Consider the following 23736-nt stretch of genomic DNA (forward strand, 5'->3'; position numbering starts at 1 on the left):
GATGGTTTCACTCGGGGCTACAGACACTGTAAATCATCATCATCAAATAAACTCATCACATCCGTTCAACTGGTAATTATTTGGAAGAATATATTGATGACATTGATGATGAATATGAGTAATTTATATATTTAAAAACCTTGTATTGCTTTGAGCCATCCGTGATCCGATTTATTTTTCTCGATTATTATTTTACAAATCACTTTCATTCTTCTGTCATTGTCACTGCCACATGTCAAATGAGAAATGGTTTGGGCTGGTGAAGCATTGTTTATTGTGTGAAATTTAATTATAAGAATTCAGTAAAATGGATGAAGTTGCGAAATTAGAGCACCTTTCTTTGGTGTCAAAAGTTTGTACAGAGCTGGACAATCATTTAGGATTGAATGATAAAGATTTAGGTAAGTTCAGTTTTCATATATTATAGTACCTACTGCTTGGTGTCCCTATTACGTTAATTGTCGTCTTCAAGCTTGATTTTGGCGCTTCATTGTCTTAAAACTACTTATTCTGATTTTATGTGACTTGCTATTTGCGTCAAAACTCCATAAGACTCCAAAACTGCACGACTTCGTGTAGTTGTTGATGAATGTATATTTCTCAATAAATACTTCACAATGCATCTATGCCGTAGTGATACAAGTTTGTGTGCATGACTCTGGCAAACGGTATATCTAATAAATAAGTGTCAAGAAACAGATAGAAATGCTCTTTGTTTCTTTTCATATACATTCCTATAGTTATAAAATTTATATTTCACCATTATGTGCAACAACTAGTTACTAATGCACCAGTCTTTTTGACGTATACGTCAATATATCTTTCCATCATGTCCCAAGCCTTTTCCCAACTATGTTGGGGTTGGGATCCAGTATAACCAGATGCAGCCGAGTACCAGGGTTTTACAAGAAGCAACTGCCTATCTGACCTCCTCTACCCAGTTACCCGGGCAACTCATACCCCTTGGTATGACTGGTGGTCTGAATTACCCATTATGCCTAAGATGTTCAAACAAACCCACATTCTCATACTCACAGAACTTGCATGTTCAGATTGTTGTTGTAGCAGTCATATAGAATATAATATTTTTTTCTTTTACAGCTGAATTCATCATTGACATAGCTGACAAAAATCCTGCATTTGACTCTTTCAAGAAGGCACTTATTGAAAATGGAGCAGAATTTTCAGATTCCTTTATGACTAACTTGTTACGTATCATACAGCATATGAAACCTACCAACACAACACAGAAAGCTGAGACTAGTCAAGAACATTCAAATCCACTTGCCAATAAGTTTCCAGGATTGGCTATCCCTAATGAGAAGCCTCCCAAATTTTCTTCAGATGAAGAAAGTGAGGAAGAAGATGAGAAGTCAACCAAAAGACTGACAGCTAAAGAAATATTCAAAGATGAGTCAAAAGCTGATATAAGTGACTCAGTGGTTGATCAAGCAATGGCGGAGCTAGAAGCATTAGCTCCATCACAAGGTGGTCCTGGGAGAGAATCCAAAAAAGACATTCCTAAGGAAGATATAAAAAAGAGGGAAAGAAGCCACAGTAGAGATCGCAAAGATGTTAGTAGGAGAAGGGAAAGATCCAGAGAGAGAGATAGGGATAGAAAAAGCAGGCGTAGCAGGAGTAGAGACAAGAGAAGTAGTAGTAGGGATAGGAGGAGTCGCAGTAGGGATAGAAGAAGTCGTAGTAGAGGCCGTAGGAGTAGAAGTCGTAACAGGGACCGAGATAGAAGGAAGAGGTCCAGGAGTCGCCCCACATCCAGTCTTCACAGGTCTAGAGACAGGCAAAGAAGATCCAAGTCTAGAGGAAGGACATCTCCATCCAGAGGAAGATCATCTCCAGCTCGAGGCAAGAGGTCTCCGTCTAGAGAAAGGGAACATAAATATGACTATGGCAAGAAGTCTAGGAAGAGGAGCCCTGAGGTTGAGATGAGTGATGATCCTGAACCAGGAAAGGTAAGTAAATTAATTTTTATGTTGACTTCTTTGCCCACACTGACTAGCACAATGTTTTTTAGTAATGTTGACATGTGATTTTTATGTATTTTACATAACATATTGTTTTTTTTTTAGATCTACAATGGTAGAGTGGCAAACATAGTACCATTTGGGTGCTTTGTGCAAATAGAAGGAGTGAGGAAGAGATGGGAAGGCTTGGTGCATATCTCACAGCTGCGGTCAGAGGGCCGAGTGACCAATGTCTCTGATGTTGTCAATAGAGGCGACAAAGTTAAGGTAACATTATCATACCATAAAGTTTAAACATAAATATTTACTTTCTCAAATAGTATATTCTAAACTGACACTCATTATTGTTTTAGGTCAAAGTAATATCAGTGACTGGACAGAAAGTATCTCTCACCATGAAGGATGTATGTCAAGAAACTGGCAAAGATCTGAATCCAACATCACATGCACATTTGGAGGTAAGCAAACCAATTTAAATGTAGAATTTGTTGTTGATGTAGATAGGCAGCTAAATGTGCAAAATTATTATAATTATTTATGAATTTCCAGGCTGAACGCGAAGGTCGCAATCCCGATCGTCCCCCACCGAACGCCACAGTGTTAGCTGGTCTACAGGGAGGCCTGGACCCCGACGAAGACTCAAGTAGAAAGAGAGTCACCAGAATCTCCAGTCCTGAGAGATGGGAGATTAAACAGGTAAGTTCTATTACTATTCAAAATTATAAAAAATATATTTAGTTTTTAAACTGACCAAACTCGTTTCGTTTGTGCAGATGATATCATCGGGAGTAATAGACAAAAGCGAGCTACCCGACTTTGACGAGGAGACAGGTCTTCTACCAAAAGACGAAGACGGCGAAGCAGACATCGAGATCGAACTTGTTGAAGAAGAACCTCCTTTCTTACAAGGACATGGCCGTGCTCTACACGACCTGTCGCCAGTCAGGATTGTCAAGAACCCTGACGGTTCTCTCGCTCAAGCCGCCATGATGCAATCTGCTTTATCCAAGGAGAGGAGAGAACAGAAGATGATTCAAAGAGAACAAGAAATGGAGAGCTTACCCATGGGACTGAACAAGAACTGGATAGATCCACTCCCAGAGAGTGACGGTAGGGCTTTAGCTGCCAACATGAGAGGTACTGGCATAACTCCTCAAGATTTACCAGAGTGGAAGAAGCATGTCATTGGCGGGAAGAAGTCCTCATTTGGCAAAAAGACGAACTTGTCGCTTTTAGAACAGAGGCAGTCGTTGCCTATTTATAAGCTGAGAGATGAGTTGACTAAGGTATGTAATTATTTTTTCTTACGATACAACATAATATTTTTTTTAAGATGTTATTGACTAATTTTAATTGTTTTCCAGGCCGTAGCCGACAACCAAATCCTCATAGTAATCGGTGAGACGGGGTCCGGTAAGACGACACAGATCACCCAATATTTAGCGGAGTGTGGCCTCACAGCTCGCGGTAAGATCGCGTGCACGCAGCCGCGTCGTGTGGCCGCCATGTCTGTCGCTAAACGCGTCGCTGAGGAGTTCGGATGTCGCCTCGGACAAGAGGTCGGGTATACCATCCGTTTTGAAGATTGTACCAGTCCTGAGACGGTTATCAAGTGAGTGTTTGTGGATTATGTTTATTTTCGAATAATTATTTTTGTGCGAATGTCCGTTCATTTGTCAAATTAGAATCTCGGCGATTTCCTTCGCATACGCATCGCGTCGGAAACGTATATCGAAGTTGTAAAAAAATTCAGTACTCGTATTACACGCCGATTATTTTCAAATAATTAACTTTTCCTAAAAAACACTCAATTGTATATTAACTCTTAAATGTTGTATTCCCCCAGGTACATGACAGACGGTATGTTGCTCCGCGAGTGCCTCATGGACCTGGACCTGAAAACGTACTCCGTCATCATGTTGGACGAGGCTCACGAGCGCACCATCCACACCGACGTACTCTTCGGTCTACTCAAGCAAGCCGTCCAGAAACGACCAGAACTCAAACTGATCGTTACTTCAGCTACTTTAGACGCTGTCAAGTTCTCACAGTACTTCTTCGAAGCACCCATCTTTACCATCCCTGGTCGTACATTCCCGGTCGAAGTTTTGTACACGAAAGAACCTGAGACGGATTACCTTGATGCATCTCTCATAACAGTGATGCAGATACATTTGAGAGAGCCTCCCGGAGATATTCTGCTGTTCTTAACTGGTCAAGAAGAAATTGATACCGCGTGTGAGATTCTGTATGAGAGGATGAAGTCTCTAGGTCCAGATGTACCAGAACTGATCATCTTACCGGTGTACTCAGCGCTGCCTTCGGAAATGCAGACGCGTATCTTCGAGCCAGCCCCTCCCGGCTCCAGGAAAGTCGTCATAGCTACCAACATTGCTGAAACATCGCTGACTATTGACGGAATTTATTATGTTGTCGATCCTGGATTTGTGAAGCAAAAAGTTTATAATTCGAAGACTGGGATGGACTCTTTGGTAGTGACGCCTATTTCACAAGTATGTAACTGTTTATAACTTTATTTTTTATTATTATTTTTAGAACTTTTAACTAATATTTGATGGTTTTTCAGGCGGCGGCAAAACAGCGAGCGGGTCGTGCCGGACGGACGGGCCCGGGCAAGTGCTACCGACTGTACACGGAGCGAGCCTACAGGGACGAAATGTTGCCCACACCCGTTCCTGAAATACAGCGCACCAACCTCGCTACCACTGTACGTATTACAGCTAACGGCCATTCTCTATATTCAATCAATCTATTGATTTTTATTTGCTTGATAGTAATATCACAATCCTATGTCGACAACGCAAAACCTGTAATATGATTATTTTTACTCAAATTTTCAAAATTTGTCTTTTTATATCAACTAAGAATCATCACCAAAAATTAGGTACACTCGATACGATATTCATTATACATGATTTATTTAGACAAGGTTAAGTTACTTCAACAGATTTGAAAAGGTACCTATAATAAGGATAGTGACGACTGACGTCATAACCCATGTTTGTACCACAGGTGCTGCAGCTCAAGACTATGGGTATCAACGACCTGCTACACTTCGACTTCATGGACGCGCCGCCCGTGGAGTCGCTCATCATGGCGCTGGAACAACTGCACTCATTGTCCGCTCTCGATTCTGAAGGATTACTCACTAGGCTGGGCCGCAGGGTATGTATTTGTATCGATGTTTGTTCCTCTTTTACGCCAGAACTACTGAATAGATTTTGATAGAACTGGGCGTTAATATATATAGCTTATTCATGAGAACAACATATAGATTACTTTCTATCCGGGCGCGGGATGTAGCTCCCCCGGAACGCGAGTGAAACTTCGGGAAATAGCGAGTGAAAAATGAAACAAAACTTCAGTAGCTAGAACTCTAGTAACAAAATGTTATGTTTCTATTCCAGATGGCCGAATTCCCTCTCGAACCGAACTTATCAAAGATCTTAATCATGTCAGTTGCCCTCCAATGTTCTGACGAGATCCTCACCATTGTTTCAATGCTGAGCGTTCAAAACGTGTTCTATCGTCCCAAAGACAAGCAAGCACTGGCTGATCAGAAGAAGGCGAAGTTCAACCAGCCAGAAGGCGATCACCTGACGTTACTGGCTGTTTATAATAGTTGGAGGAATAATAAGTTCTCTAACGCATGGTGCTATGAGAACTTCGTGCAGATACGTACGCTGAAGAGAGCGCAGGATGTTCGGAAACAACTGCTGGGTATTATGGATAGGTTAGTTGTGATTTTTATTTATGTGTATTACATAATCACTTTGTTCTGTTGGTCTTTATTCCTAACCTCTGTTTGTTGGTCCATTGTTGTAGTACAGTGTTATACAATAAGTGATTTTCTAGATCTTTTACATATATTTAAACCTATGCTATTTTTTTATACATTTTACAGACACAAACTGGATGTGGTGTCCGCGGGCAAGAACACAGTTCGTATCCAGAAGACAATATGTTCCGGTTTCTTCAGGAACGCCGCCAAGAAGGATCCGCAAGAGGGGTACAGGACTCTCGTCGACAGCCAAGTAGTTTACATTCATCCTTCTAGCGCGCTATTTAACAGGCAACCTGAATGGTAAGCATTTTTTGTTAAACTCTATCAAAAATTAAGTATAGTTCTTGCCAAATTTTGTGGCGGCCCGCAACTTACTCCATACTCACTAGCATCAGGCACTGCTCAGAACCGTTAATTATATTCTTTTTTTTTTAACGACTTCAAAAATCATGAAATGATGAGGGAGTGTCAGACTCTTACTGACTAAAAACCGTCGTGTTCCGTCATAGGCCTTTTATGTACCAGGGCCGCGGGATGTCTTTCGAACAACCCGCAGGTTATACTACTATACTTCTAATTCACCATAAAAAAGTGTGCTCTATTTCAATGTACTAAAATATGTATTTGCTCAACAGGGTTATCTACCACGAGCTCGTCCAAACTACAAAGGAGTACATGCGCGAAGTGACCACCATCGATCCTAAATGGCTGGTGGAGTTCGCGCCAGCATTCTTCAAGTTCTCCGACCCTACCAAACTGTCCAAATTCAAGAAGAACCAGAGATTGGAACCGCTCTACAACAAATATGAAGAACCCAACGCCTGGAGAATATCTAGAGTTCGCAGGAGAAGGAATTAGTTTGAATTATCTGGCGCATAAATTGAGACAAATTAAATTGATATGGAATGTGTATATTTTTTTTTCTTGAAATAACACCTTATAGTCATATCATCAATTACCCCTTCCTTGCCTATCCACATATCTGTGTGGTCACATTGTTTTAATTGGTCAATCCTCAACGATCGAAAAACGCAGTGTTTTCAATTACCTACATAATTCTAACCAGCCAATTCTTAGTTTTTGGTACTTGAACTACTATAAACTGGTTTATGCATACTCATGTATTTATAATATCAATGGGCTAAATAAAATATCAATGGGCTTATTAAAAATACTGTCTTATACTTCCTACGTCAGTGGTACAGAATTATTCAGTAATAGGCTAGCCCAGTCGATGCCTATGGCCAATAAGATTTGAACTTCAGATTTTTTTTAACGGGGGAAGTACAGAAATGTGAGTGTGCATGCGCTGTTTCGTAGCAATAAAATAATCATTCGTTTAACATCCCACTCTATTAGGTACAGTGACTAGGTACTATTCCAGCTCCATATATCGGCTCATAACAGTTGGCCTCAAATAGCATCAGTGACTTTCTCTACGAATTTAATTTTAGTACGAAATGGAGCATAATAAACCTTAGAAAATAATGATTTTTCTTTGATATTGGCAAAAAATATTACGTTTCGTTTTGTTGATCTATCATAAATTTTATGTAATCAGTGTCAGTCTATCCATGATGCGATGTAACTAAACGCAAATGTCAAAAGCGAGAATCTGTGATTGGGGATTTTACTAAAAATAAGTAAATTTGTTGGAGAAAATGAGCTGAAATAGTTTAATTACTTGCGTAATATTTTTGGTACTTCTTCTTAAAACTGCTCAAAATAAATCTGAAGAGCCATGGACTTCTTTTCGGAAGTTATCGGCGAAACAGTGATCCTTGGAATAGACAGTCTTATTTTGGGGTTTTGTGTGAAACAGCTGAGTAAATGTAAACATATCCTGAATGCCTTACAGGTAAGCAGATAATGCTGAGTATTCGTTTTATAAATGTTCAGAAAATGTAGTCGTATTTCAGGAATGCGTAATATTGTTGTAATATGGTTAGATCACTTCATCAATATTATTTACTTTGGTTATTTTGATGTTATAGAAATATTTCTTCATCCGGAAATGCGATTTCAGATTATTATCCGCCTTATGTTAATTCTTCAGTAAGATAAATAAATAATGCAAAGGTTAAGAGCCATTCAACAAAGCCAACTTGATTTGCAGACCGCTCCAGTTCTGGACATAGACCAGACATTGAACAAAGAAATCAACAAGTACTCCAACAACACCATCCCGTATGTGGTGATCAGGGGACTGGTGAAGCCTCTGGGCAACCCCATCACAAGCAACTATAACAACTCTGTCACCGGTGTGGTACAGAGGTAAGGGTAAAAAACATATGCCTACTACAATTTTAACATCAAAATACATTATTTTCCTCCATTCGTAATGATATGTGATCCAAAGTCCAATTATAAAGACTTTCCATTTTTAATAACTCCAAATTCACCACCTTCTATTTATTTTAAACAATGTTAAGTTTAGCTAAATGTTTAAGTTAAATAAATAATTGTCTGTAATTATATCAATAATCAAGTATGATTAATTAAGATAATGTCTATCTACATTACAAACATGATAAACTGATTTCTAGGCTGACTATCAAAGAGCATGTGATAGCAAGGACATCAGCAGGCTTCTGGTCAGACCAGACCCGCACAATACATGAGGTGTGCAACTCCACACCTTTTGTGCTCAGCAATGGAAAGTACAGCATTGAGGTGGTGGATGCTCTCGCTGCAGAGTTACTTGGTAAGATTCAAAATCAATTATCATTATCATAATGTTTAATAGGAAAATACTGTATATAATGAGTGTACAAAAAGAAGGTTGCTGATTGTATTTTTCCTTTTTTTTAAATATAAACAGCTTATTCTGTTTATTGTAATTTTAAATAAACAGAATATTATATAATAATTCTAAATAAATTAGGCTCCTTTACTTATTTCATGAATTGTAAATTGGGTTCCATTTGTAATTCAAAGAGGAAATAACTAAACATTATTATTTTCAAATGTTTATGAGACTATAACATATTGTGTATGGTGCACAGTTGCTTATTTCAATTTCCAAAATCTTATCGATGCTTATTTCTGTGCAGACATGGACGTCATATCAGATAAGTTTGAGCCAATGTCACCTGGCGTCATAGACCATGTATGGGGGTTCTTCTCCGGCGTCCGACAGCGAGGCCTCCAGACCATGGAGGAGATGTTGAGGGACGGCTCCTACATCACGGCTATAGGAGAGCTCAGCCGAAGCAGCAGTGGCGAAATGAAAATACAGCCGCCCAAGGATGGCCTCCCCTTATACCTGACAACAGCTACCAAATCAACTTTACTGAAACGCCTTGCTAGTTCAAGAGACTTTTTGAGGTAAGCCTCAGAATTTTTTTTGTAACTATAAGCTATTTTTGTAGTTGTAATTGTAGTTTTAAACCCGATCTTAATATTTTCCAGGGTACTTCTTATATTATTCGGCACGGTGGCTGCGGCGGCATCGTTCCGCATGGCATATAAGTATATGAAGCGTCGCAAGCGCCGAGCGATCGAAGACTCCATGAAGAAACAGCTGGCGGCCGGCCGCCGGGAGCGAAGGGCGCATGCGCGAGAGAAGAACCTAACTGAAGTGCAGCTGTGTGTAGTTTGCACAGAAAATCCTAAAGAGGTAAACAAAAAAGTGTATTTATTTTAACAACTTGTTTACTATGCCAACTATTTAACTTCTCAAACAAATATAAAACAAGTGTGATTGGTCACTTCGGACCTTTTTCCTATGTTTATCTGTACCTGCATAATTTATTCACAGATTATCCTACTCCCATGCGGCCATGTGTGTCTCTGTGAGGACTGCTCAGACAACATCAAGGACTACTGCCCCATCTGTCGCGAGAGGATAGACTCCAGAGCGCCAGCATTCATTACGTAGATAGATAACGAACTTTTAACACATGACGAAGTTTGTACAGCAAAACAGCATAAATTAATATATTTTAGATGCACATTTTAACATAATAACATAGTTGTCTTCAAAGCATTTTGTCAAATGTAGGCGACTGTTGATGTGAGTGTAATAGAAATGTTCTATGTTATTTTATTACAATTCTTTATTATACATAATAAGTAGTGAAATAATTGATCAGCTATGTACTTTTAATAATAAATTATCTGACTTATTGTGGCAGTGTTTGTACAAATGTTTATCAACATGCCGAGGTGCTCACGGCTCTGGGGAAGCCTGCATTTGCCTTTATTGAAGTATTGCTTAATATAAATTGTAAAAAATGGATTGGAAACTCATGGAAATAATATTGTTAAGTCTAGTGGTGTGATAAATGAAATTAATAAAAGTTTTCAAAATATTTGTTTATTGATGTCAGAAGGCTATCTGTAGTGATCCTACTCCACCACACGTGCCTCCACATGTGTCGTCATCATCCTGTGCAGTGAATGGGGTCTCATCATCAGAATGATCTGAACCATTGTCATCATTCACTCCATTTACCTTATGGGTACTTGCACTTGAGTGTTTCTCTGTACTAGAACTCTCATCTAAACCATACTGTTCAAGGAGCATGTCGAGTTTCTTATTACTAGTTGCTGGATCAACACTTGTTTTTCTTTTACAGCTTCCTCCACAACAGTTGTTTTTATTACATGACTCATTATTGGTTGTATTTTCTTTGTTGGCCTTATTTTTACTTTTAACTACTGCCTTAGGTTTTGGTACTGCTATACTATCTGTATCATTCAAATCTTTAACAGCTTCTTCTAGTGTATTAGTTCCATTCTGTGCCTGTTTAGCATTGTACTCATCAAGCATTCTCTTTGCTTTGGAACTCTTTCCTATGCCCAGCTTAGGCAAGCCTTTGTTTAGGCCTTCAAGGAGGACACACGCCTTGCAGACCTCCTGCGATGAGACAAACTTGCAGCGACTGCATATCCTTTGTGTAGGGAGAGATACTTGTTCCTTTACTGACATTGTTTCACCTGTGAACAATTGATGTGAACTAGTGTATTATACATAATTCTTCACTAATTATCTCTTACTCTTAACAATCTAACACTTATTGGCATTATCAAAATCAGTTACAACTACTACAGAATATTGAAATGTGGACAAAAAGTTATAAATAAATAAGCTGTTGTTATGTAAGTACCTGAGTAGATGATGTCCATGATGCAAGCTGGCCTGATCTTCTCCATATCCTTGAGCAGTGCTCGAGCATGTCCTCTGTATGCATTGGGAGCAAACACACACTCTGTGGAGAAGTAGACCAGCTTCTTGTAATGTGCATACATTACTATCTCCTTTTCATATGTGTACTTGAGGGGTTTTACTCTTGGTATTGAGCCTTCACTGCCCTGCAACAGAAGATTGATAACATGAACCTTTTTTTTTTTTAATTAGCCTGTGTTGTCCCCCTGCTGGGCAAAAGCCTCCCACATAGTTTGAAGAGTATTATGAGTACTTTATAAGTGAAAGACTTACAGTAGCTATAGCTGTACACCTCTTCAGCCTTGCAATGTCTCCTCTGAGAACATTCATGAGCACAGTCTCAGCTATATCATCAGCATTGTGTCCTGTTGCAATACACTTGACCCCCAGCATAGCAGCCCCTCTGTCCAGAGCCTGTCTCCTGAACACCCCACAGAAAGTACAGTTGTTCTTCCTGCCTATCTGAGCCACTATTTCATCCATAGTCCAGCCATACAAGTCTTTGTACGACAGTATTTTCAAAGGCATCTCATAATCATCTCGGTTCTGTTTAACTGTTTCAAGACTGTCATCTCTGTAGCCTGTGATTCCTTCATCTATAGACAGCAGCATAAGTTTCAATCCATAGTTATATCTCTGATTTAATGTCTTGAGGACGTACGCAAGTACAGTCGAGTCTTTGCCACCAGAAGCACCGATTGCAACAGAATCTCCTTTCTTGAACAATTCTGCTTTTGTTATTGTGTAATGGATTTCAGTTTCAAATGCCCAGAAAAAGCATTCCTTGCAGAGAGCATCGCCAGTTTTGGGTCGCTAAAATAATTAAGATATTAAAATAACAGCAGGGCTAAATATTAGATAGTTTCCTACATAAAATGATGTAGTAAACACTCACTTTTAAAACTGCATTCTTTCCACACTCCCTTCGGCACGGAATAGGCATTGTTGCAAAGAAGAAATAAATATGTTGCCCCCAATCTACTACACAATATAAATATCTTCTATATTCTGGATAATTAATACAAATTACTAAATCTTGAGACTCAAACAGAAACAACAACACTACAATAACCTCAATTTCATTGACACATGATTGACAATGACGTCACGACGTAGCTGGTTTTCAGAAATGACACGATTCGATGATAGAAAATGAAAAGCTATCGATTATCGATATAGATTTTGGATATTTTCTTATACATTGTCGAATAGTCCATGCAAGATGCTATGAGGAAGTTATATCATATTTTTTGAAAGCCTGCAACTTTTTCTGTATAATACGGATATTAATTTGATTCCTGAAATCCTTACAATCGATAAATATCATTATCGTTTCCGTAGTAACTTTAAAAAAAAGTTGTGTTTATTATATACTTAAAAGATATAACTTAGCTTTCTACAGTGATACAGCTTGGCAAAAAAGAGTGTGGAATAAATGAGGGCAGCACTATCGCACCTGTGGCAACCGGAATACTACGATTCACAGATTTTGATATTTGTTATTTTTGGAGATATTCAATCTTAAGTAGGCGATGTCCCTTGGACACTTCAATGTCCAGTATTAACGATGTTAACAATTTTTATTTGATTTTGATTTTTAGTTCCAACTGTCACCGCGTCAGACTCTTTTTTGCCAAGCTGTAGTTGATATTGAAGCTAAAATATTCCACAGTCGCAGTGTAACACGGTTCCGCATCATCAAAATTCCGATGAACCTAAATATAACCTGCACAAGTTCATTGACTGATTGACAATCAAATTTCTGAACGAAACGAAACGTACTTCGTCGACTGCATTGCATCAAAAGACCACATATTTCGGTGTTTTGCTGATATTTTTTCAATTTTACTAATGTGTACGGTGTCCTAGTTAGTTATGGGACGTTAACGACAAGTTATATATGCTACGTAAGTTCATTAATAGTGGAATAGTGGGTGTGTAGCGGGGGCTGTTGATGTGTCCATTGATGGGTCGCGGTCGGTGAATGTTGTTTACGGTTCGGTGTGAGTGCGTCGCAGTAGAGGCGCAGGGGGCGGCGGCGCGATGCACGAGCTACTGAAGCATGTGCTGACGGAGCGGGACCTCACCCGCGCCGGCGACATCTTTGCGATCCCAGACGCTGACATCGTCGACGATCTCAACGAAGTGGTGAGTCTCTCCGCTTATAAACATAACATACGACTGGTACTGGCATAGCCTGTTCTCGTCCTACCAGGAATTAGAAAACTATGTAAATTACACCTGAGTCACTTGCACATAGAATACGAAATTTCTTGTTAGATAAACAAGTACCAATGAATTGAAATTGCACTTGTAATAACTTATGAATCATTATTTTATTCTACAGAATTCAAATAAACAACCAATAAATATTATAACTTATAGAATTTAGCATTCTTTGCAATTTTCCTGTATGGATTATGTTCATTAGATTGTTATTATTAATAGTAAATTACAACATCTAGACTTAATATAGACAGTAAATAAATCATTTATTATGGACCTTAGACTTAAAAATATTATTTCTTATTGATTCAAAGAGAATTGTAAGTTAAATTTACTAAATCTCGGTTTCAAAATAGGTCACTGTTCAATCAGAGTAATGCATTGTAGATATAACTAATTTAGTGAAGATAATCCCTTTATCAAGACAGTGAATTTATTGTCAATCATGGATTTACGTCATCAATGATAAGATTATATCTTGTAGAGTAGTAAATAAAATGCATTGTTGCAGTTGAAACAAATAACGGAGATTTCTTCACGGCCGGACTACTGTCGGAACGACCGAGACCAGGCTCTGATAGAGATATGTGTTGCGAGAGTTACATCATGTGTGAAGGAGACAAGCACCCTGGACAAGTACTGTGGAGCCCTCGTGGCACTGCTGGAGTCCTGCTTACACCACAACCTGATGCCACTCGGACACCTCCGGGATGATGATCCACCTCATGCTAAGATTGCTTCGGATATTATAGCATGCATTGTTTTGGTAAGACTTTCAAAAAATCATAATTTATATTCTTATTTAATGATAGTATTCATAAAAGTTAATAATGTTATATTTTCCTTGTAATTTGACTATTTGCACCTAATGCACAAATGCACCTAATGCATAAATCTCTTCTACCTATACACGAGCTAGAAACAACCATTTTCTAGAAACAAATAAGCATTGATATCATAAAGTTTTCCTCAAATGGTACTTTTTTGTTGGAAAATCACATGATATTAGGTGATGTTTTTTTGGGTATAAACACCTGCATGAGATAATTTTTAAAAGGTTAATTACAAGTTAAAAGAAACTACCACAACAAAAACTAACAAGGAAAACATTTATGAAAATCTCACATAATTACATGTTCAACTTTAGATCACACAGTATTTTTTTTATTTTATACCTAGTTAAAAACCATTATAGCTAAGAACCATTAAATTCACTGTAAAAAAAACATTCAAAGGTTTCATCTGTTTGGGTACATTATCACACACAGATACCAAGAATCCATAGCACTAGCTATAAGTTCCTATAACACTATGTCCAGGTATCATTCCCCCTGCAGTCCGACAAAGAGAACTACGCGAACAAGAGCGTGATGGAACTCTTCCTGCCGGTAGCCGTGCAGTTCCTACACAAGGGCAACCGCGAGATCTCCCGGCACATGGCGCGCTACCTGTCCCTCGCGGCGGTGCACCATGCCGTGCTGCTGAAGCCGCATGTGCAGACCATCATGGACTCCATCATGTCTGGTGAGATTAGCTATATGATTTAACCGAGTTACATCAGTTACGACAAAAAAAAAATCTTCACAGACATGAAAAAAAATTGGGTGCTACTTGTGATTCTAGAATTTCTGCTACTGAGTTTTGCGAGATGATTTTTAAATATGTTAATGGAATGTAAGTGTCGTACATACGAGAATATTTGCTTGTACATAATGTAAGTATTCCATAGTAGAAAAGCCAGATCTCTAAAAAAATTATATACAGTTTAGATGCATAGCTTATTGTAATATTTTCATCAAACATTTTGTTCATCCCAATCTTCTTCCCCAGGTAATTATCCCCTCTGCCGAATCTTAACGAACTTATACGAAGTGTCTCCGGAGCCGCTCGAAGGCCACGCCCCCGCGCTGGTGTCGCTCCTCCCCCACGCGGAGCCCGTGGAGAAGAGCTCGTTATTCGCGCTGTTCGAGCACATGGCGGCGAGGAAGCCCGAAGCGCTGAAGACTTGCGTGCCGCAGTTGTTGTCGTACCTGTGTCCTAATACTGCCAGTCAGAATGACCCGGGGTGTATGTGTGTCGATATATTGCAGGTTAGTGTTCTTGCTTATGTTATATTTTCGGGCCTTTTGTGTACTCATTTCATATATAACAAAATAAAACAATATTCATCTGTTTGAGTTCAAAAATTTATCGAAGGCATACGCCGGTAGGCCGGGTACTCTTGCTGACGTTCGGCATAAACTTATTTGTATATGTGCAATTGCGCATGGCATGCTGTTCGGTGTGTATCTCGTTCTCAGTAGCATATAGCGAATTCTATTATATCGCGTACTGCGAATGACTCAAAATCTCTCGTATGCTAAATAATATACTAATGTATGTCCAGGTGATAGCGTGCCTGAGCCGCAGTCGCGTGTCGCTGGTGCTGGAGCACTCGGCCGCCGTGCGTCGCGCCGCCCGCCCGCCGCACGCCGCGCCGGCAGCCGTCACGCGAGCCGCCAACATACTGACGCAGCTCGGATATACCAGTCGGGTGAGTATTATACCAGGTGATAGCCTGCCTGAGATCACCAGATGACATAGGGGTCAGTTGGTGAAAGGAGAATAACTACGGTGTTCGTGATATTTCATAAGAGGTTGTCGAAAAGGCTTATTTGAAACACATGTTTTTTTTTATTGTTTTACCATGAAAAAAACTAATTTTGTCTTAATAATATCAGTAAGATTGAATTGAAAGTATTGTTATTTCTTACACAGGAGCGTGCACAAGAGGCGCTGAACTTCGTGGTATCAGTGCTGTCGGTGGGCGAGCGGGGACAGCAGGCGGCGCTGCTGCGCGACGCCACGTCGCTGTGCTCCGCCTTCCCCGCGCTCTTCACCGACAACCTGCTCACCGCCGTAAGGGCCAACACCGGGTAACTAGACATTACTTAGCTATGTTCTATGTAACAAGCGCTAGACTTCTTGATATCAGTGCTGTCACCGAGTAACAACATTTTATTTATATCTATGTTTTCTGTGTCCTAGCGCCGTTCGTCGTTAAAAGACCAACCTTTCAAATATGAGTGTGTTGGTTCGATTCCAGGTCTCAAGTATCAATACAACTTTTCTAAGTGTGTATGTACTCTCTATTATGTCTTGGTTACCAATGTCTGTTTTTCGAAGGATACGTTAAACTGTAGGTCCCGGCTGTCATCTACAACCTTGGCAGTTGTTACGGGTAGTCAGAAGCCAGTAAGTCTGACACCAGTCTTACCAAGGGGTTCTAGGTTGACCGGGTAGATCCTTGTAAAACATCGTTACTCAGCTGCATCTGTCATCTCAGACTGGAAGCCGACCCCAACATAGTTGGGAAAAGGCTCGGGAAATGATGATCTATGTTTTACGTGCCAAGAATTTGCATTGTTTCGGGATTGTTTATTTCGATGCCATATTTACGTTTTGTGTGAATTTTTCTTTCAATATTACTATTGTTTTCAAGAAATTTTTGAAATACTTTGTCGCTTTTCTTGAAATATTATGTTCATTTTATTTGCGCATGGCAGGCGCCTCTATTGTGTCGATCGTTCTCAATATGATATCGCGTATAGATACGTCACGTTACCAAATCATTTTTGTCAGGAACCGTCCAAAATCTGGGTCAAGTCAGAGCGAAGTGAACCGAACGTCTACGGGAATTACCATCGTACGACTTGGCGGCAGTCAGACACCAGCGAACACGACCAGTGCTGCTGCTACCAGTACCACGAGTGGCAATACCACCAGTGCTAACAGTGCGACGAATGCTGCGGGGGCGGGGCCTACAGCAGCGCAGGGGGCGGGGCCGGGGGCGGCGCCGGGCGGGTACGCGCGACGAGCTAAGCTTGGGGATTCGCGCAGCACGGGCCGCCTGCATCCCGGCCCCGCCCCGCACCGCAGCATGACACGGCTTAACGTTGCAGGTCAGAATATTCATTCGACTTTTGAAAATAATGTACCATTTGTTTTATATGGTTGTGTGAGTAACTGAAGATGTATTCCAGGTGGTTCAGTAGGCGGTCTTCACAAAAGTATGACGCGGTTGTCATCGTCCCAGCAAATTAATACGCCGCCGAATGGGACTACTAATACAGGTAATTTGTCGAAATTTTTTTTGGTCTTTCCCCTTTTTTTGGTGGAGTTATTTGTGATGGTATTTTGTTCGTGTTCAGTATCGAACAGCAAGCCGTCGTCGTCGTCTAGCGGCGTGGTGGGCAGGTCGAGCGGCGCCATCACGGTGACGAGCATCTCTCCCCCGCGGGTGCTGCGCCCCACGCCGCGCTCGCACCATCACCATAATATACTGATCGGAGCACCCACTACCACTGTAAGCGCCACAAACTATGTAGTTTAGCTTTCTTTCCAATGAATAGATACAACTTTACGTTCAAATTAATTTCCTTTCCAGAACAACCAAACAATAATATCAGGGCCGCCTCTAGCAACACAGTCAATATCCGTGAACCCGCTCACATCAGGCAAGTCATCAGACGGTCTCACACCTATCACGTCATCCGTGTCGATCCAGCACTCGAACACCGCGCTGGGCACGGTGTCAGTGGTGACGTCATCCGCACAGCCCGGCTCCGGGCCCATCGCCGTCAGTCCGTCCAGCCCCGTCGCCATCTCCGGGCCGGTGACGGTGACGTCACGCCGCGCCAACAACACCAGCGTCACCATGATCAACACGAACAACGGCACGAGCGCGTCCAACCACCGCATCAGCGTGTTCGAGCCCTACCCCATGCGCGACACCGTGCAGCACTTCTGCGAGAAGCACCTCGACAAGATCAAGGCGTACATGGACAACGTGTCGCTGCGCCTGCCGCCGCCCGCCAAGTGCACCATCGAGGAGCGGCGCAGCAAGAAGCAGGCGCGGCTGCAGTTCGCGTGCGGGCGGCGCGGGCTGCACTGCCTGTACGCGCGCGCGCTGTTCTCCATGCGCACGCGGGCGCCGCGCGTGTGGATCCACCTCATGTTCCTGGCGCTGCAAGCCAGGCATGATGCGGCCCTGTCCTCCCGCGACCCCACCGTCGCCTCGCTCAAGCACTGCTGGGACATCCTCAAGTGCGAGAACAAGACCTTCCTCACGCTCGTCACCGGCGCCTTCCCCGGCATCAAGGTATCCCATACATTTATCCTGTCCGAATAGACCGCAGTGAAGGAAACCAATTTTAGAATTCATTACGTGAAATCAATTACCACCACTTGAATCGGTTTTCTATCATTTGGCAGAATCATATTTTTACGCTGCGTTTGCGCCAGTAGTTTCAAATGGATATGCGTTCACCATTACTTATGAAGACATTCATTAAACTACAAAGAACTATTTTTGTGATGTTCAGGAACAAGAGATGTTGCTGAACGAGTTACGGGCAGCAGGCTTCTTCGACGTGTTCGAAGTGGTGGCGCGACGGAATGACGGCGCCGCTCTGCCGCCTACACAGGTATGGTTATAATCATTTACTTTTATTTTTTTATTTATTTGGGAAAACAAACAGTAATATATTAAATATACAAACAGTAAAAGCGTATTTCACATAAAACAGTTTTGTATTCATACATAAGGGGAATTATTATTATATGAATACAATTGTTATTATGTGTTATTTACGAGTTATGAGTTATGTGTTATATTTTGCGCTATTTACCAGTCACGTTCTTTTGTTTCCTTTACGGTCGATTCCGAGTTTTTTTTATTATTAATAACGTCAAGGAGCCTTGCTTGTATCAATATGTTGTGCGATGTGGTGCAGGCGACGTGGGGCTGCTTCCTGTGCACGCACCCGGAGCGCGCGGTGGGGTTCCTGGCGGCGGACGGCGCGCCCGTCATCGAGGGCCAGCTCAAGGAGAAGAAGGGACGCTGGCGCCTCTTCCGGCGCTGGCGGACTCGGTACTTCACGCTCTCCGGAGCACATCTATCCTGCAAGGGATCCGTAAGTGTACTGAATTTTTTATACAAGTCATCCTACTAATATTAAAAATGCGAAAGTCCTTTTTGCGAAAGCTGCGCTTTCACACAATAACTTATTAAACGATATCATCATAAAACTTTGTACCATATTCTTGGTAGTACTAGAATAAACATTGGATTCTTTTTATTAGCACATGCGGGCGAAGCTGCGGGCGGAAGCTGGTGTTATATAATTAACATGGCATACTGACAGTTTTTTTTTGCAAATATTCTTTTTTTTTACACCACTAATCTACCATTACAGGTTTATCTTAACCTAATGCGATACTGTATATCTGTGTTCATTTTGTAATTGTCACTTTTGCCGCTCATCGAATGACAACCTGTTTTTTTATTAATAGCAATATAATTGTTTGGTTATTATAGAGCGGCGGCGAAAGCATCGACATAAACCAGATTCGTTCGGTAAAAGTATCCCGCGGTGCCAGAAACATCCCGAAAGCATTCGAGATCTTCACGGGAGACCAGACACTTATCCTGAAGCCTAAGGACGGTAAGAACGCGGAGGAATGGGTGCAGTGCCTCAGTATTGCAGTTGCACATTCGCAAGCGAGAGATGCACCGGCCAAGGCTAACAGCTTGCCTGCGAGAGGACTCACGCTCAAGAGCTTCTAGTTCATTTGAAGTCGGTAAGTAATATACATGTTCAGAATTGAGCAAAAAACATTAGCCAATAGCTTTCTAGCTAGTATTTTGTATAAAATATTCATAATATTAAACATTAAAGCGCTGTATTTATATAGGCTTTACAGATGTTCATCTTTGCTCAAAACGTGTATTGCAAAAGGTACGGAATTATTATATTGCTATGGGACATTCCGTGTGACATGGTTCCCAGAAAACAAAAGTTGTAAACTTGCTCATTTATTTTCTGCCTGTATTATAAAACTATATTATATGTTTATAAGTATTCAATAAAATATATAACAGCCATATACAATAAATACATATGAAATGGACTGAAAATAAGACTTGTATAGAAACATGCATTTGTATACATATTGCTATTATATACATGTAAAATTGTTAAGTAGCATAGTATGTATATTGCTGATATAAGTTAGATGTTTTGAAATGCATAATGTTCAAAGTATTAGCAACAATTATAATATCAATGTAAGATAAGAAAGTTTCAAATAAAGTAAGGCGGGTGACATACTGGCAGTCTAATCGTAATTTGAAATTAGAACATAGAGGAGGCTGCCCCCCACTCACTCTGTCATAGTCGATGGTTGCTGCATACAGTCATGTAAATAAAATAAATGAAAATGCTCACAAAGTATAATAAGTTTTAGAATATTTAACCACATTCCTACTTATATCGGGAATGATACGAGGTTATTTTAAGACTTTTTTTATATTCGTCCTTATTTATATGACATTATTAAAAGTAGTGTTCCAAGATATCCATACATTGTGTGTTCTACTTAGTGTTCTGTTGTAGTGGTATGTAAAATTGCTTTTACGGTACTCAGATTCATAAAAAATGCCGATATAGAAATTAAATAAATACGCTATATCGTGTTCATGGTTGTATAAAATGGCATCAACTTAATTTACACATTATGCTTTGATAAAAAATCTATAATCGTTTTGTAAGTTAGATATTGTTAGGTATGACATTTGATGAAAAAAAAAACAATTGAGGCACAAAAAATACCGCTAATATTGTAACTTTTTGCTTCGAATTGCACATTTGAGGTCAAAGAAGGATAACTTGTTTTCAATCATCTAATTTGTATAATGAGTAGGTAGTGCCTTATATTTCGTAAGAGTTTGTTTTATTGCGCTTAAAGTACAATGAACATTTACAATTTTGTGTAGTTGTAGATATTATGCAGAAATGAGCGGAAATAGGAAACAAAGTTATTTAGTTGTGTAGGCACTTTTGTTTAGTTGAGTAAGTGGGACATATTTCACATAATTATTATGGAATCCGTCCGTTTCATTGGAAGAATAATTGTGACCGGCTTGCACAACAGAAAGTAAACTTAAAACATCATGCTTGTGTTGCTATAGATGAAAATATACATATACAGTAATTATATGTCCGAGTTGTTGTATAAGCCGGCCTTAACATAGACGAAGATGAGCGATGTACTCACGATCGCTGTAATCGATAAAACGTTTATTACTTCAATAAAAATCGAATAAAAACGTTTGAATAGAGCTTAATGTTTTTTGCAACATTGTATTGATGGACCTACGTTTTTATAACAAGTTATGAGTGAAACTCGTATCTAATTCGTAACCTTTTTAAAGTTTTTTTAATAATAAACAATAAGTTATAAGATTTTTGACAAATTCGAGATTTTATAAAGCTAGAAGACTGAAAGCTGGTCAATGGTCATAGCTACTTATTTTTTCATGTGTGAGACTAATACAACACTACTACTTACATATTTTATGAATCCTTGTGTGAAGGCCAAAACTAATATTGATTGAAGTTTGTAACTGGAATAAGTCCAGTAGTTTAGGTAAGGATGGTTGTCATCAGCTAATATTAATGTTTTGTTTAATGTTTGTGATTCAAAATTAACATTCCCGTCCTTTTCAGTGCTTCGAAATAATAATAAAATTATTATGTACTGTTGTGGTCTCAAAAATCATTATAAATGGTTGTAACGCGAATGACATTAGTCTTAAGTAGGTTTAAGTTGACTAATTACAAAAGGGGAGAGAGACCAGAAAAACATGAGAACTTTTAATTAAAATTAACGAACTTCTCCCTCGAAGATTATTTTAATTTCTAATTGTAAACCAGTACTTAACTTGCCATTTCGCATTTTATGAAAGCACAATATTATTACCATTTGAATAACTTAGTCCATAGTTAAGCCTGCTTGATATACACTTAAGTTAACTGTCACTGTCTAAACCTGAGGTTGCTATCACCAAAAAGTCAAGTGTTCATTGGTAAACCAAATTGTTTCTTTTGTTAGGTATTATGTTTAATGCTATGTAACATAACACTAGCTTGTTTTGGGGCTCAATATTGAAGAAAACTCCGACTTTCACATAAAGAATGCTATCAGAGTGCGGTTTTAATCAAATGGAATAGCTTAATGTCTTCTAAAATGTGTAACATTTGTAGAAATACTTTTCATCAGTATTGGGCCCTCATTTGTGCTTATAGGTGCTTCAAGGTAAATAACAGATATTAACTAAATCAATAACGTCCATTATACAAGTTATAAACGATAATTATTTAGATGTAAATATATTGTATTGTTATCTAATTGAATCAGATTTTATTGATGAATCGCCTGAAATCGCCACCGAATTTAAATGAAATTATTTAATGTACCTATTACGTACGCAATTGACTACAAAACTAAAAATAAATCTTGATACGATTATATTTGGTACAGTTTGTAGTAATTATCTCCACTTGTATGTATAAAGGTAATTGTTATATCAACATGTATACTGCCCAGTAAATAATATAAGAATTCTTATGATCAATCATTCATAATGTTTTATGTACACATATTGTTAAGTCAGTGTGAAGAGTCCATTATTATACAGATTTGTAGTACTCTACATCGCGTGATATATTCTCGTCAAGTCATTCTATAAAACTAAATACACATTTAAACTTGTATGGAAACAATACAAATGCCAAAATTATCGAATTTATGAAGTCTTAGCGTTCATAAAAGTTGCAAATAGTATTTTGTTGTTTGCTCAAGTATTATCGCACCTTATTATATAACATGGTCTTATACCTTTAGTGCTAGGTTTAATCCATTAACTTTCTTTGTGTTAACGGTTTAAACCTAGTACTAAAGGTTGTACTTTTCTAAGACCATGTTTTAAAATGATGAGTGTAGAGTGCTACCTTTCTACCGATAGTTTAAGAACATACAGTTGCCAAAATAAATTATAATAACATAGCTTCTATAGCCAATATAAACAATTGTACATACAAATATTTATATGAAACATGTTGATTAAGTTTAAGTGTTTCGGACAACTTATGAACTTGGTGCTACAGTAATAGATCGTAACGTAGTTGAGCGCTTCCAGTGCGTCATGCGATCTAAACGTTTTGGCTCGTGTACTTAAAACTGCCCTATTTATTAGTTATTACAATAGTTGTTTGTAAGTCTTCGTGTTTTATTTATATCTACCTACCCTGCAGGCATCTACTTCTTGGTATTCTTTTATACCCTCATTTTGCGAAAATAGTCCCGTCACGCGCCTGGAAGCCGACCCCAACATAGATGGGAAAAGAAGATTCTCGCCACAGAGTGTTTTTGGTTAGCACGTGTGTCTAGAGTTTTTGTTTATTTTGTGTGTTTAAGTGACTTTTTGTGACTTGTTTTTGTTTCTGTGTATTGTCCTTGTGTGCGTTTTTGATTGTGAACGTTTTCCGTTTAGTTAAGTAAGTCTTTAACCCAATATGGACCGCAACAAACCTCCCGACCCTGATCCGCCTGACATCTCTTTTGCTCCGCCATCCCCCAATTACCCACTTTCCCAATTCGCAGATGTTGCTTGCAGCATTGCGGAGTCCCAAATCCCTTCCCATTCCGAATCCCAATCCTCATCTAACCAG

The 23736-nt window shown here is 39.5% G+C and overlaps 4 protein-coding genes across 5 annotated transcripts; 3 read left to right on the forward strand and 1 right to left on the reverse strand.

Moving 5' to 3' along the window:
* Nucleotides 1–54: 54 nt before the first annotated feature.
* Pea (peanuts) lies at nt 55–6699 on the forward strand. The gene is made up of 13 exons (XM_021329670.3): nt 55–401; nt 1102–1970; nt 2088–2249; nt 2336–2440; nt 2532–2678; nt 2756–3268; nt 3347–3594; nt 3829–4495; nt 4570–4710; nt 5016–5168; nt 5411–5736; nt 5908–6087; nt 6423–6699. The coding sequence occupies exons 1-13, from the start codon at nt 308–310 to the stop codon at nt 6643–6645; spliced, it is 3828 nt and encodes a 1275-aa protein (XP_021185345.3). The 5' UTR covers nt 55–307; the 3' UTR covers nt 6646–6699.
* A 657-nt stretch (nt 6700–7356) lies between these two features.
* Nucleotides 7357–10100, forward strand: LOC110372712 (mitochondrial E3 ubiquitin protein ligase 1). Its single transcript, XM_021329657.3, has 6 exons — nt 7357–7645; nt 7904–8061; nt 8334–8491; nt 8841–9114; nt 9199–9406; nt 9548–10100. Exons 1-6 carry the CDS (start codon nt 7529–7531, stop codon nt 9665–9667), a joined length of 1035 nt encoding a protein of 344 aa, XP_021185332.1. The 5' UTR covers nt 7357–7528; the 3' UTR covers nt 9668–10100.
* LOC110372711 (cytoplasmic tRNA 2-thiolation protein 1) lies at nt 10087–12044 on the reverse strand. The gene is made up of 4 exons (XM_021329656.3): nt 11853–12044; nt 11231–11770; nt 10899–11103; nt 10087–10728 (listed from the first exon to the last, which is right to left on the reverse strand). The coding sequence occupies exons 1-4, from the start codon at nt 11898–11900 to the stop codon at nt 10115–10117; spliced, it is 1407 nt and encodes a 468-aa protein (XP_021185331.3). The 5' UTR covers nt 11901–12044; the 3' UTR covers nt 10087–10114.
* A 648-nt stretch (nt 12045–12692) lies between these two features.
* Nucleotides 12693–23283, forward strand: LOC110372678 (protein melted). 2 transcript variants are annotated; one of them, XM_064036073.1, is made up of 13 exons: nt 12693–13105; nt 13695–13949; nt 14503–14707; nt 15014–15273; nt 15570–15716; nt 15941–16098; nt 16805–17124; nt 17206–17295; nt 17374–17528; nt 17610–18323; nt 18547–18648; nt 18958–19137; nt 19542–23283. In XM_064036073.1, exons 1-13 carry the CDS (start codon nt 13001–13003, stop codon nt 19788–19790), a joined length of 2940 nt encoding a protein of 979 aa, XP_063892143.1. In that variant the 5' UTR covers nt 12693–13000; the 3' UTR covers nt 19791–23283. The 2 variants fall into 2 exon arrangements, with proteins under 2 accessions (XP_063892143.1, XP_063892144.1); XM_064036074.1 differs by having other exon boundaries at nt 14521–14707.
* The last annotated feature ends 453 nt before the right edge of the window (nt 23284–23736 follow it).

This window comes from Helicoverpa armigera, chromosome 9, assembly GCF_030705265.1.
Source record: "Helicoverpa armigera isolate CAAS_96S chromosome 9, ASM3070526v1, whole genome shotgun sequence".
In the NCBI taxonomy this organism is placed as follows: Eukaryota; Metazoa; Arthropoda; class Insecta; order Lepidoptera; family Noctuidae; genus Helicoverpa; species Helicoverpa armigera.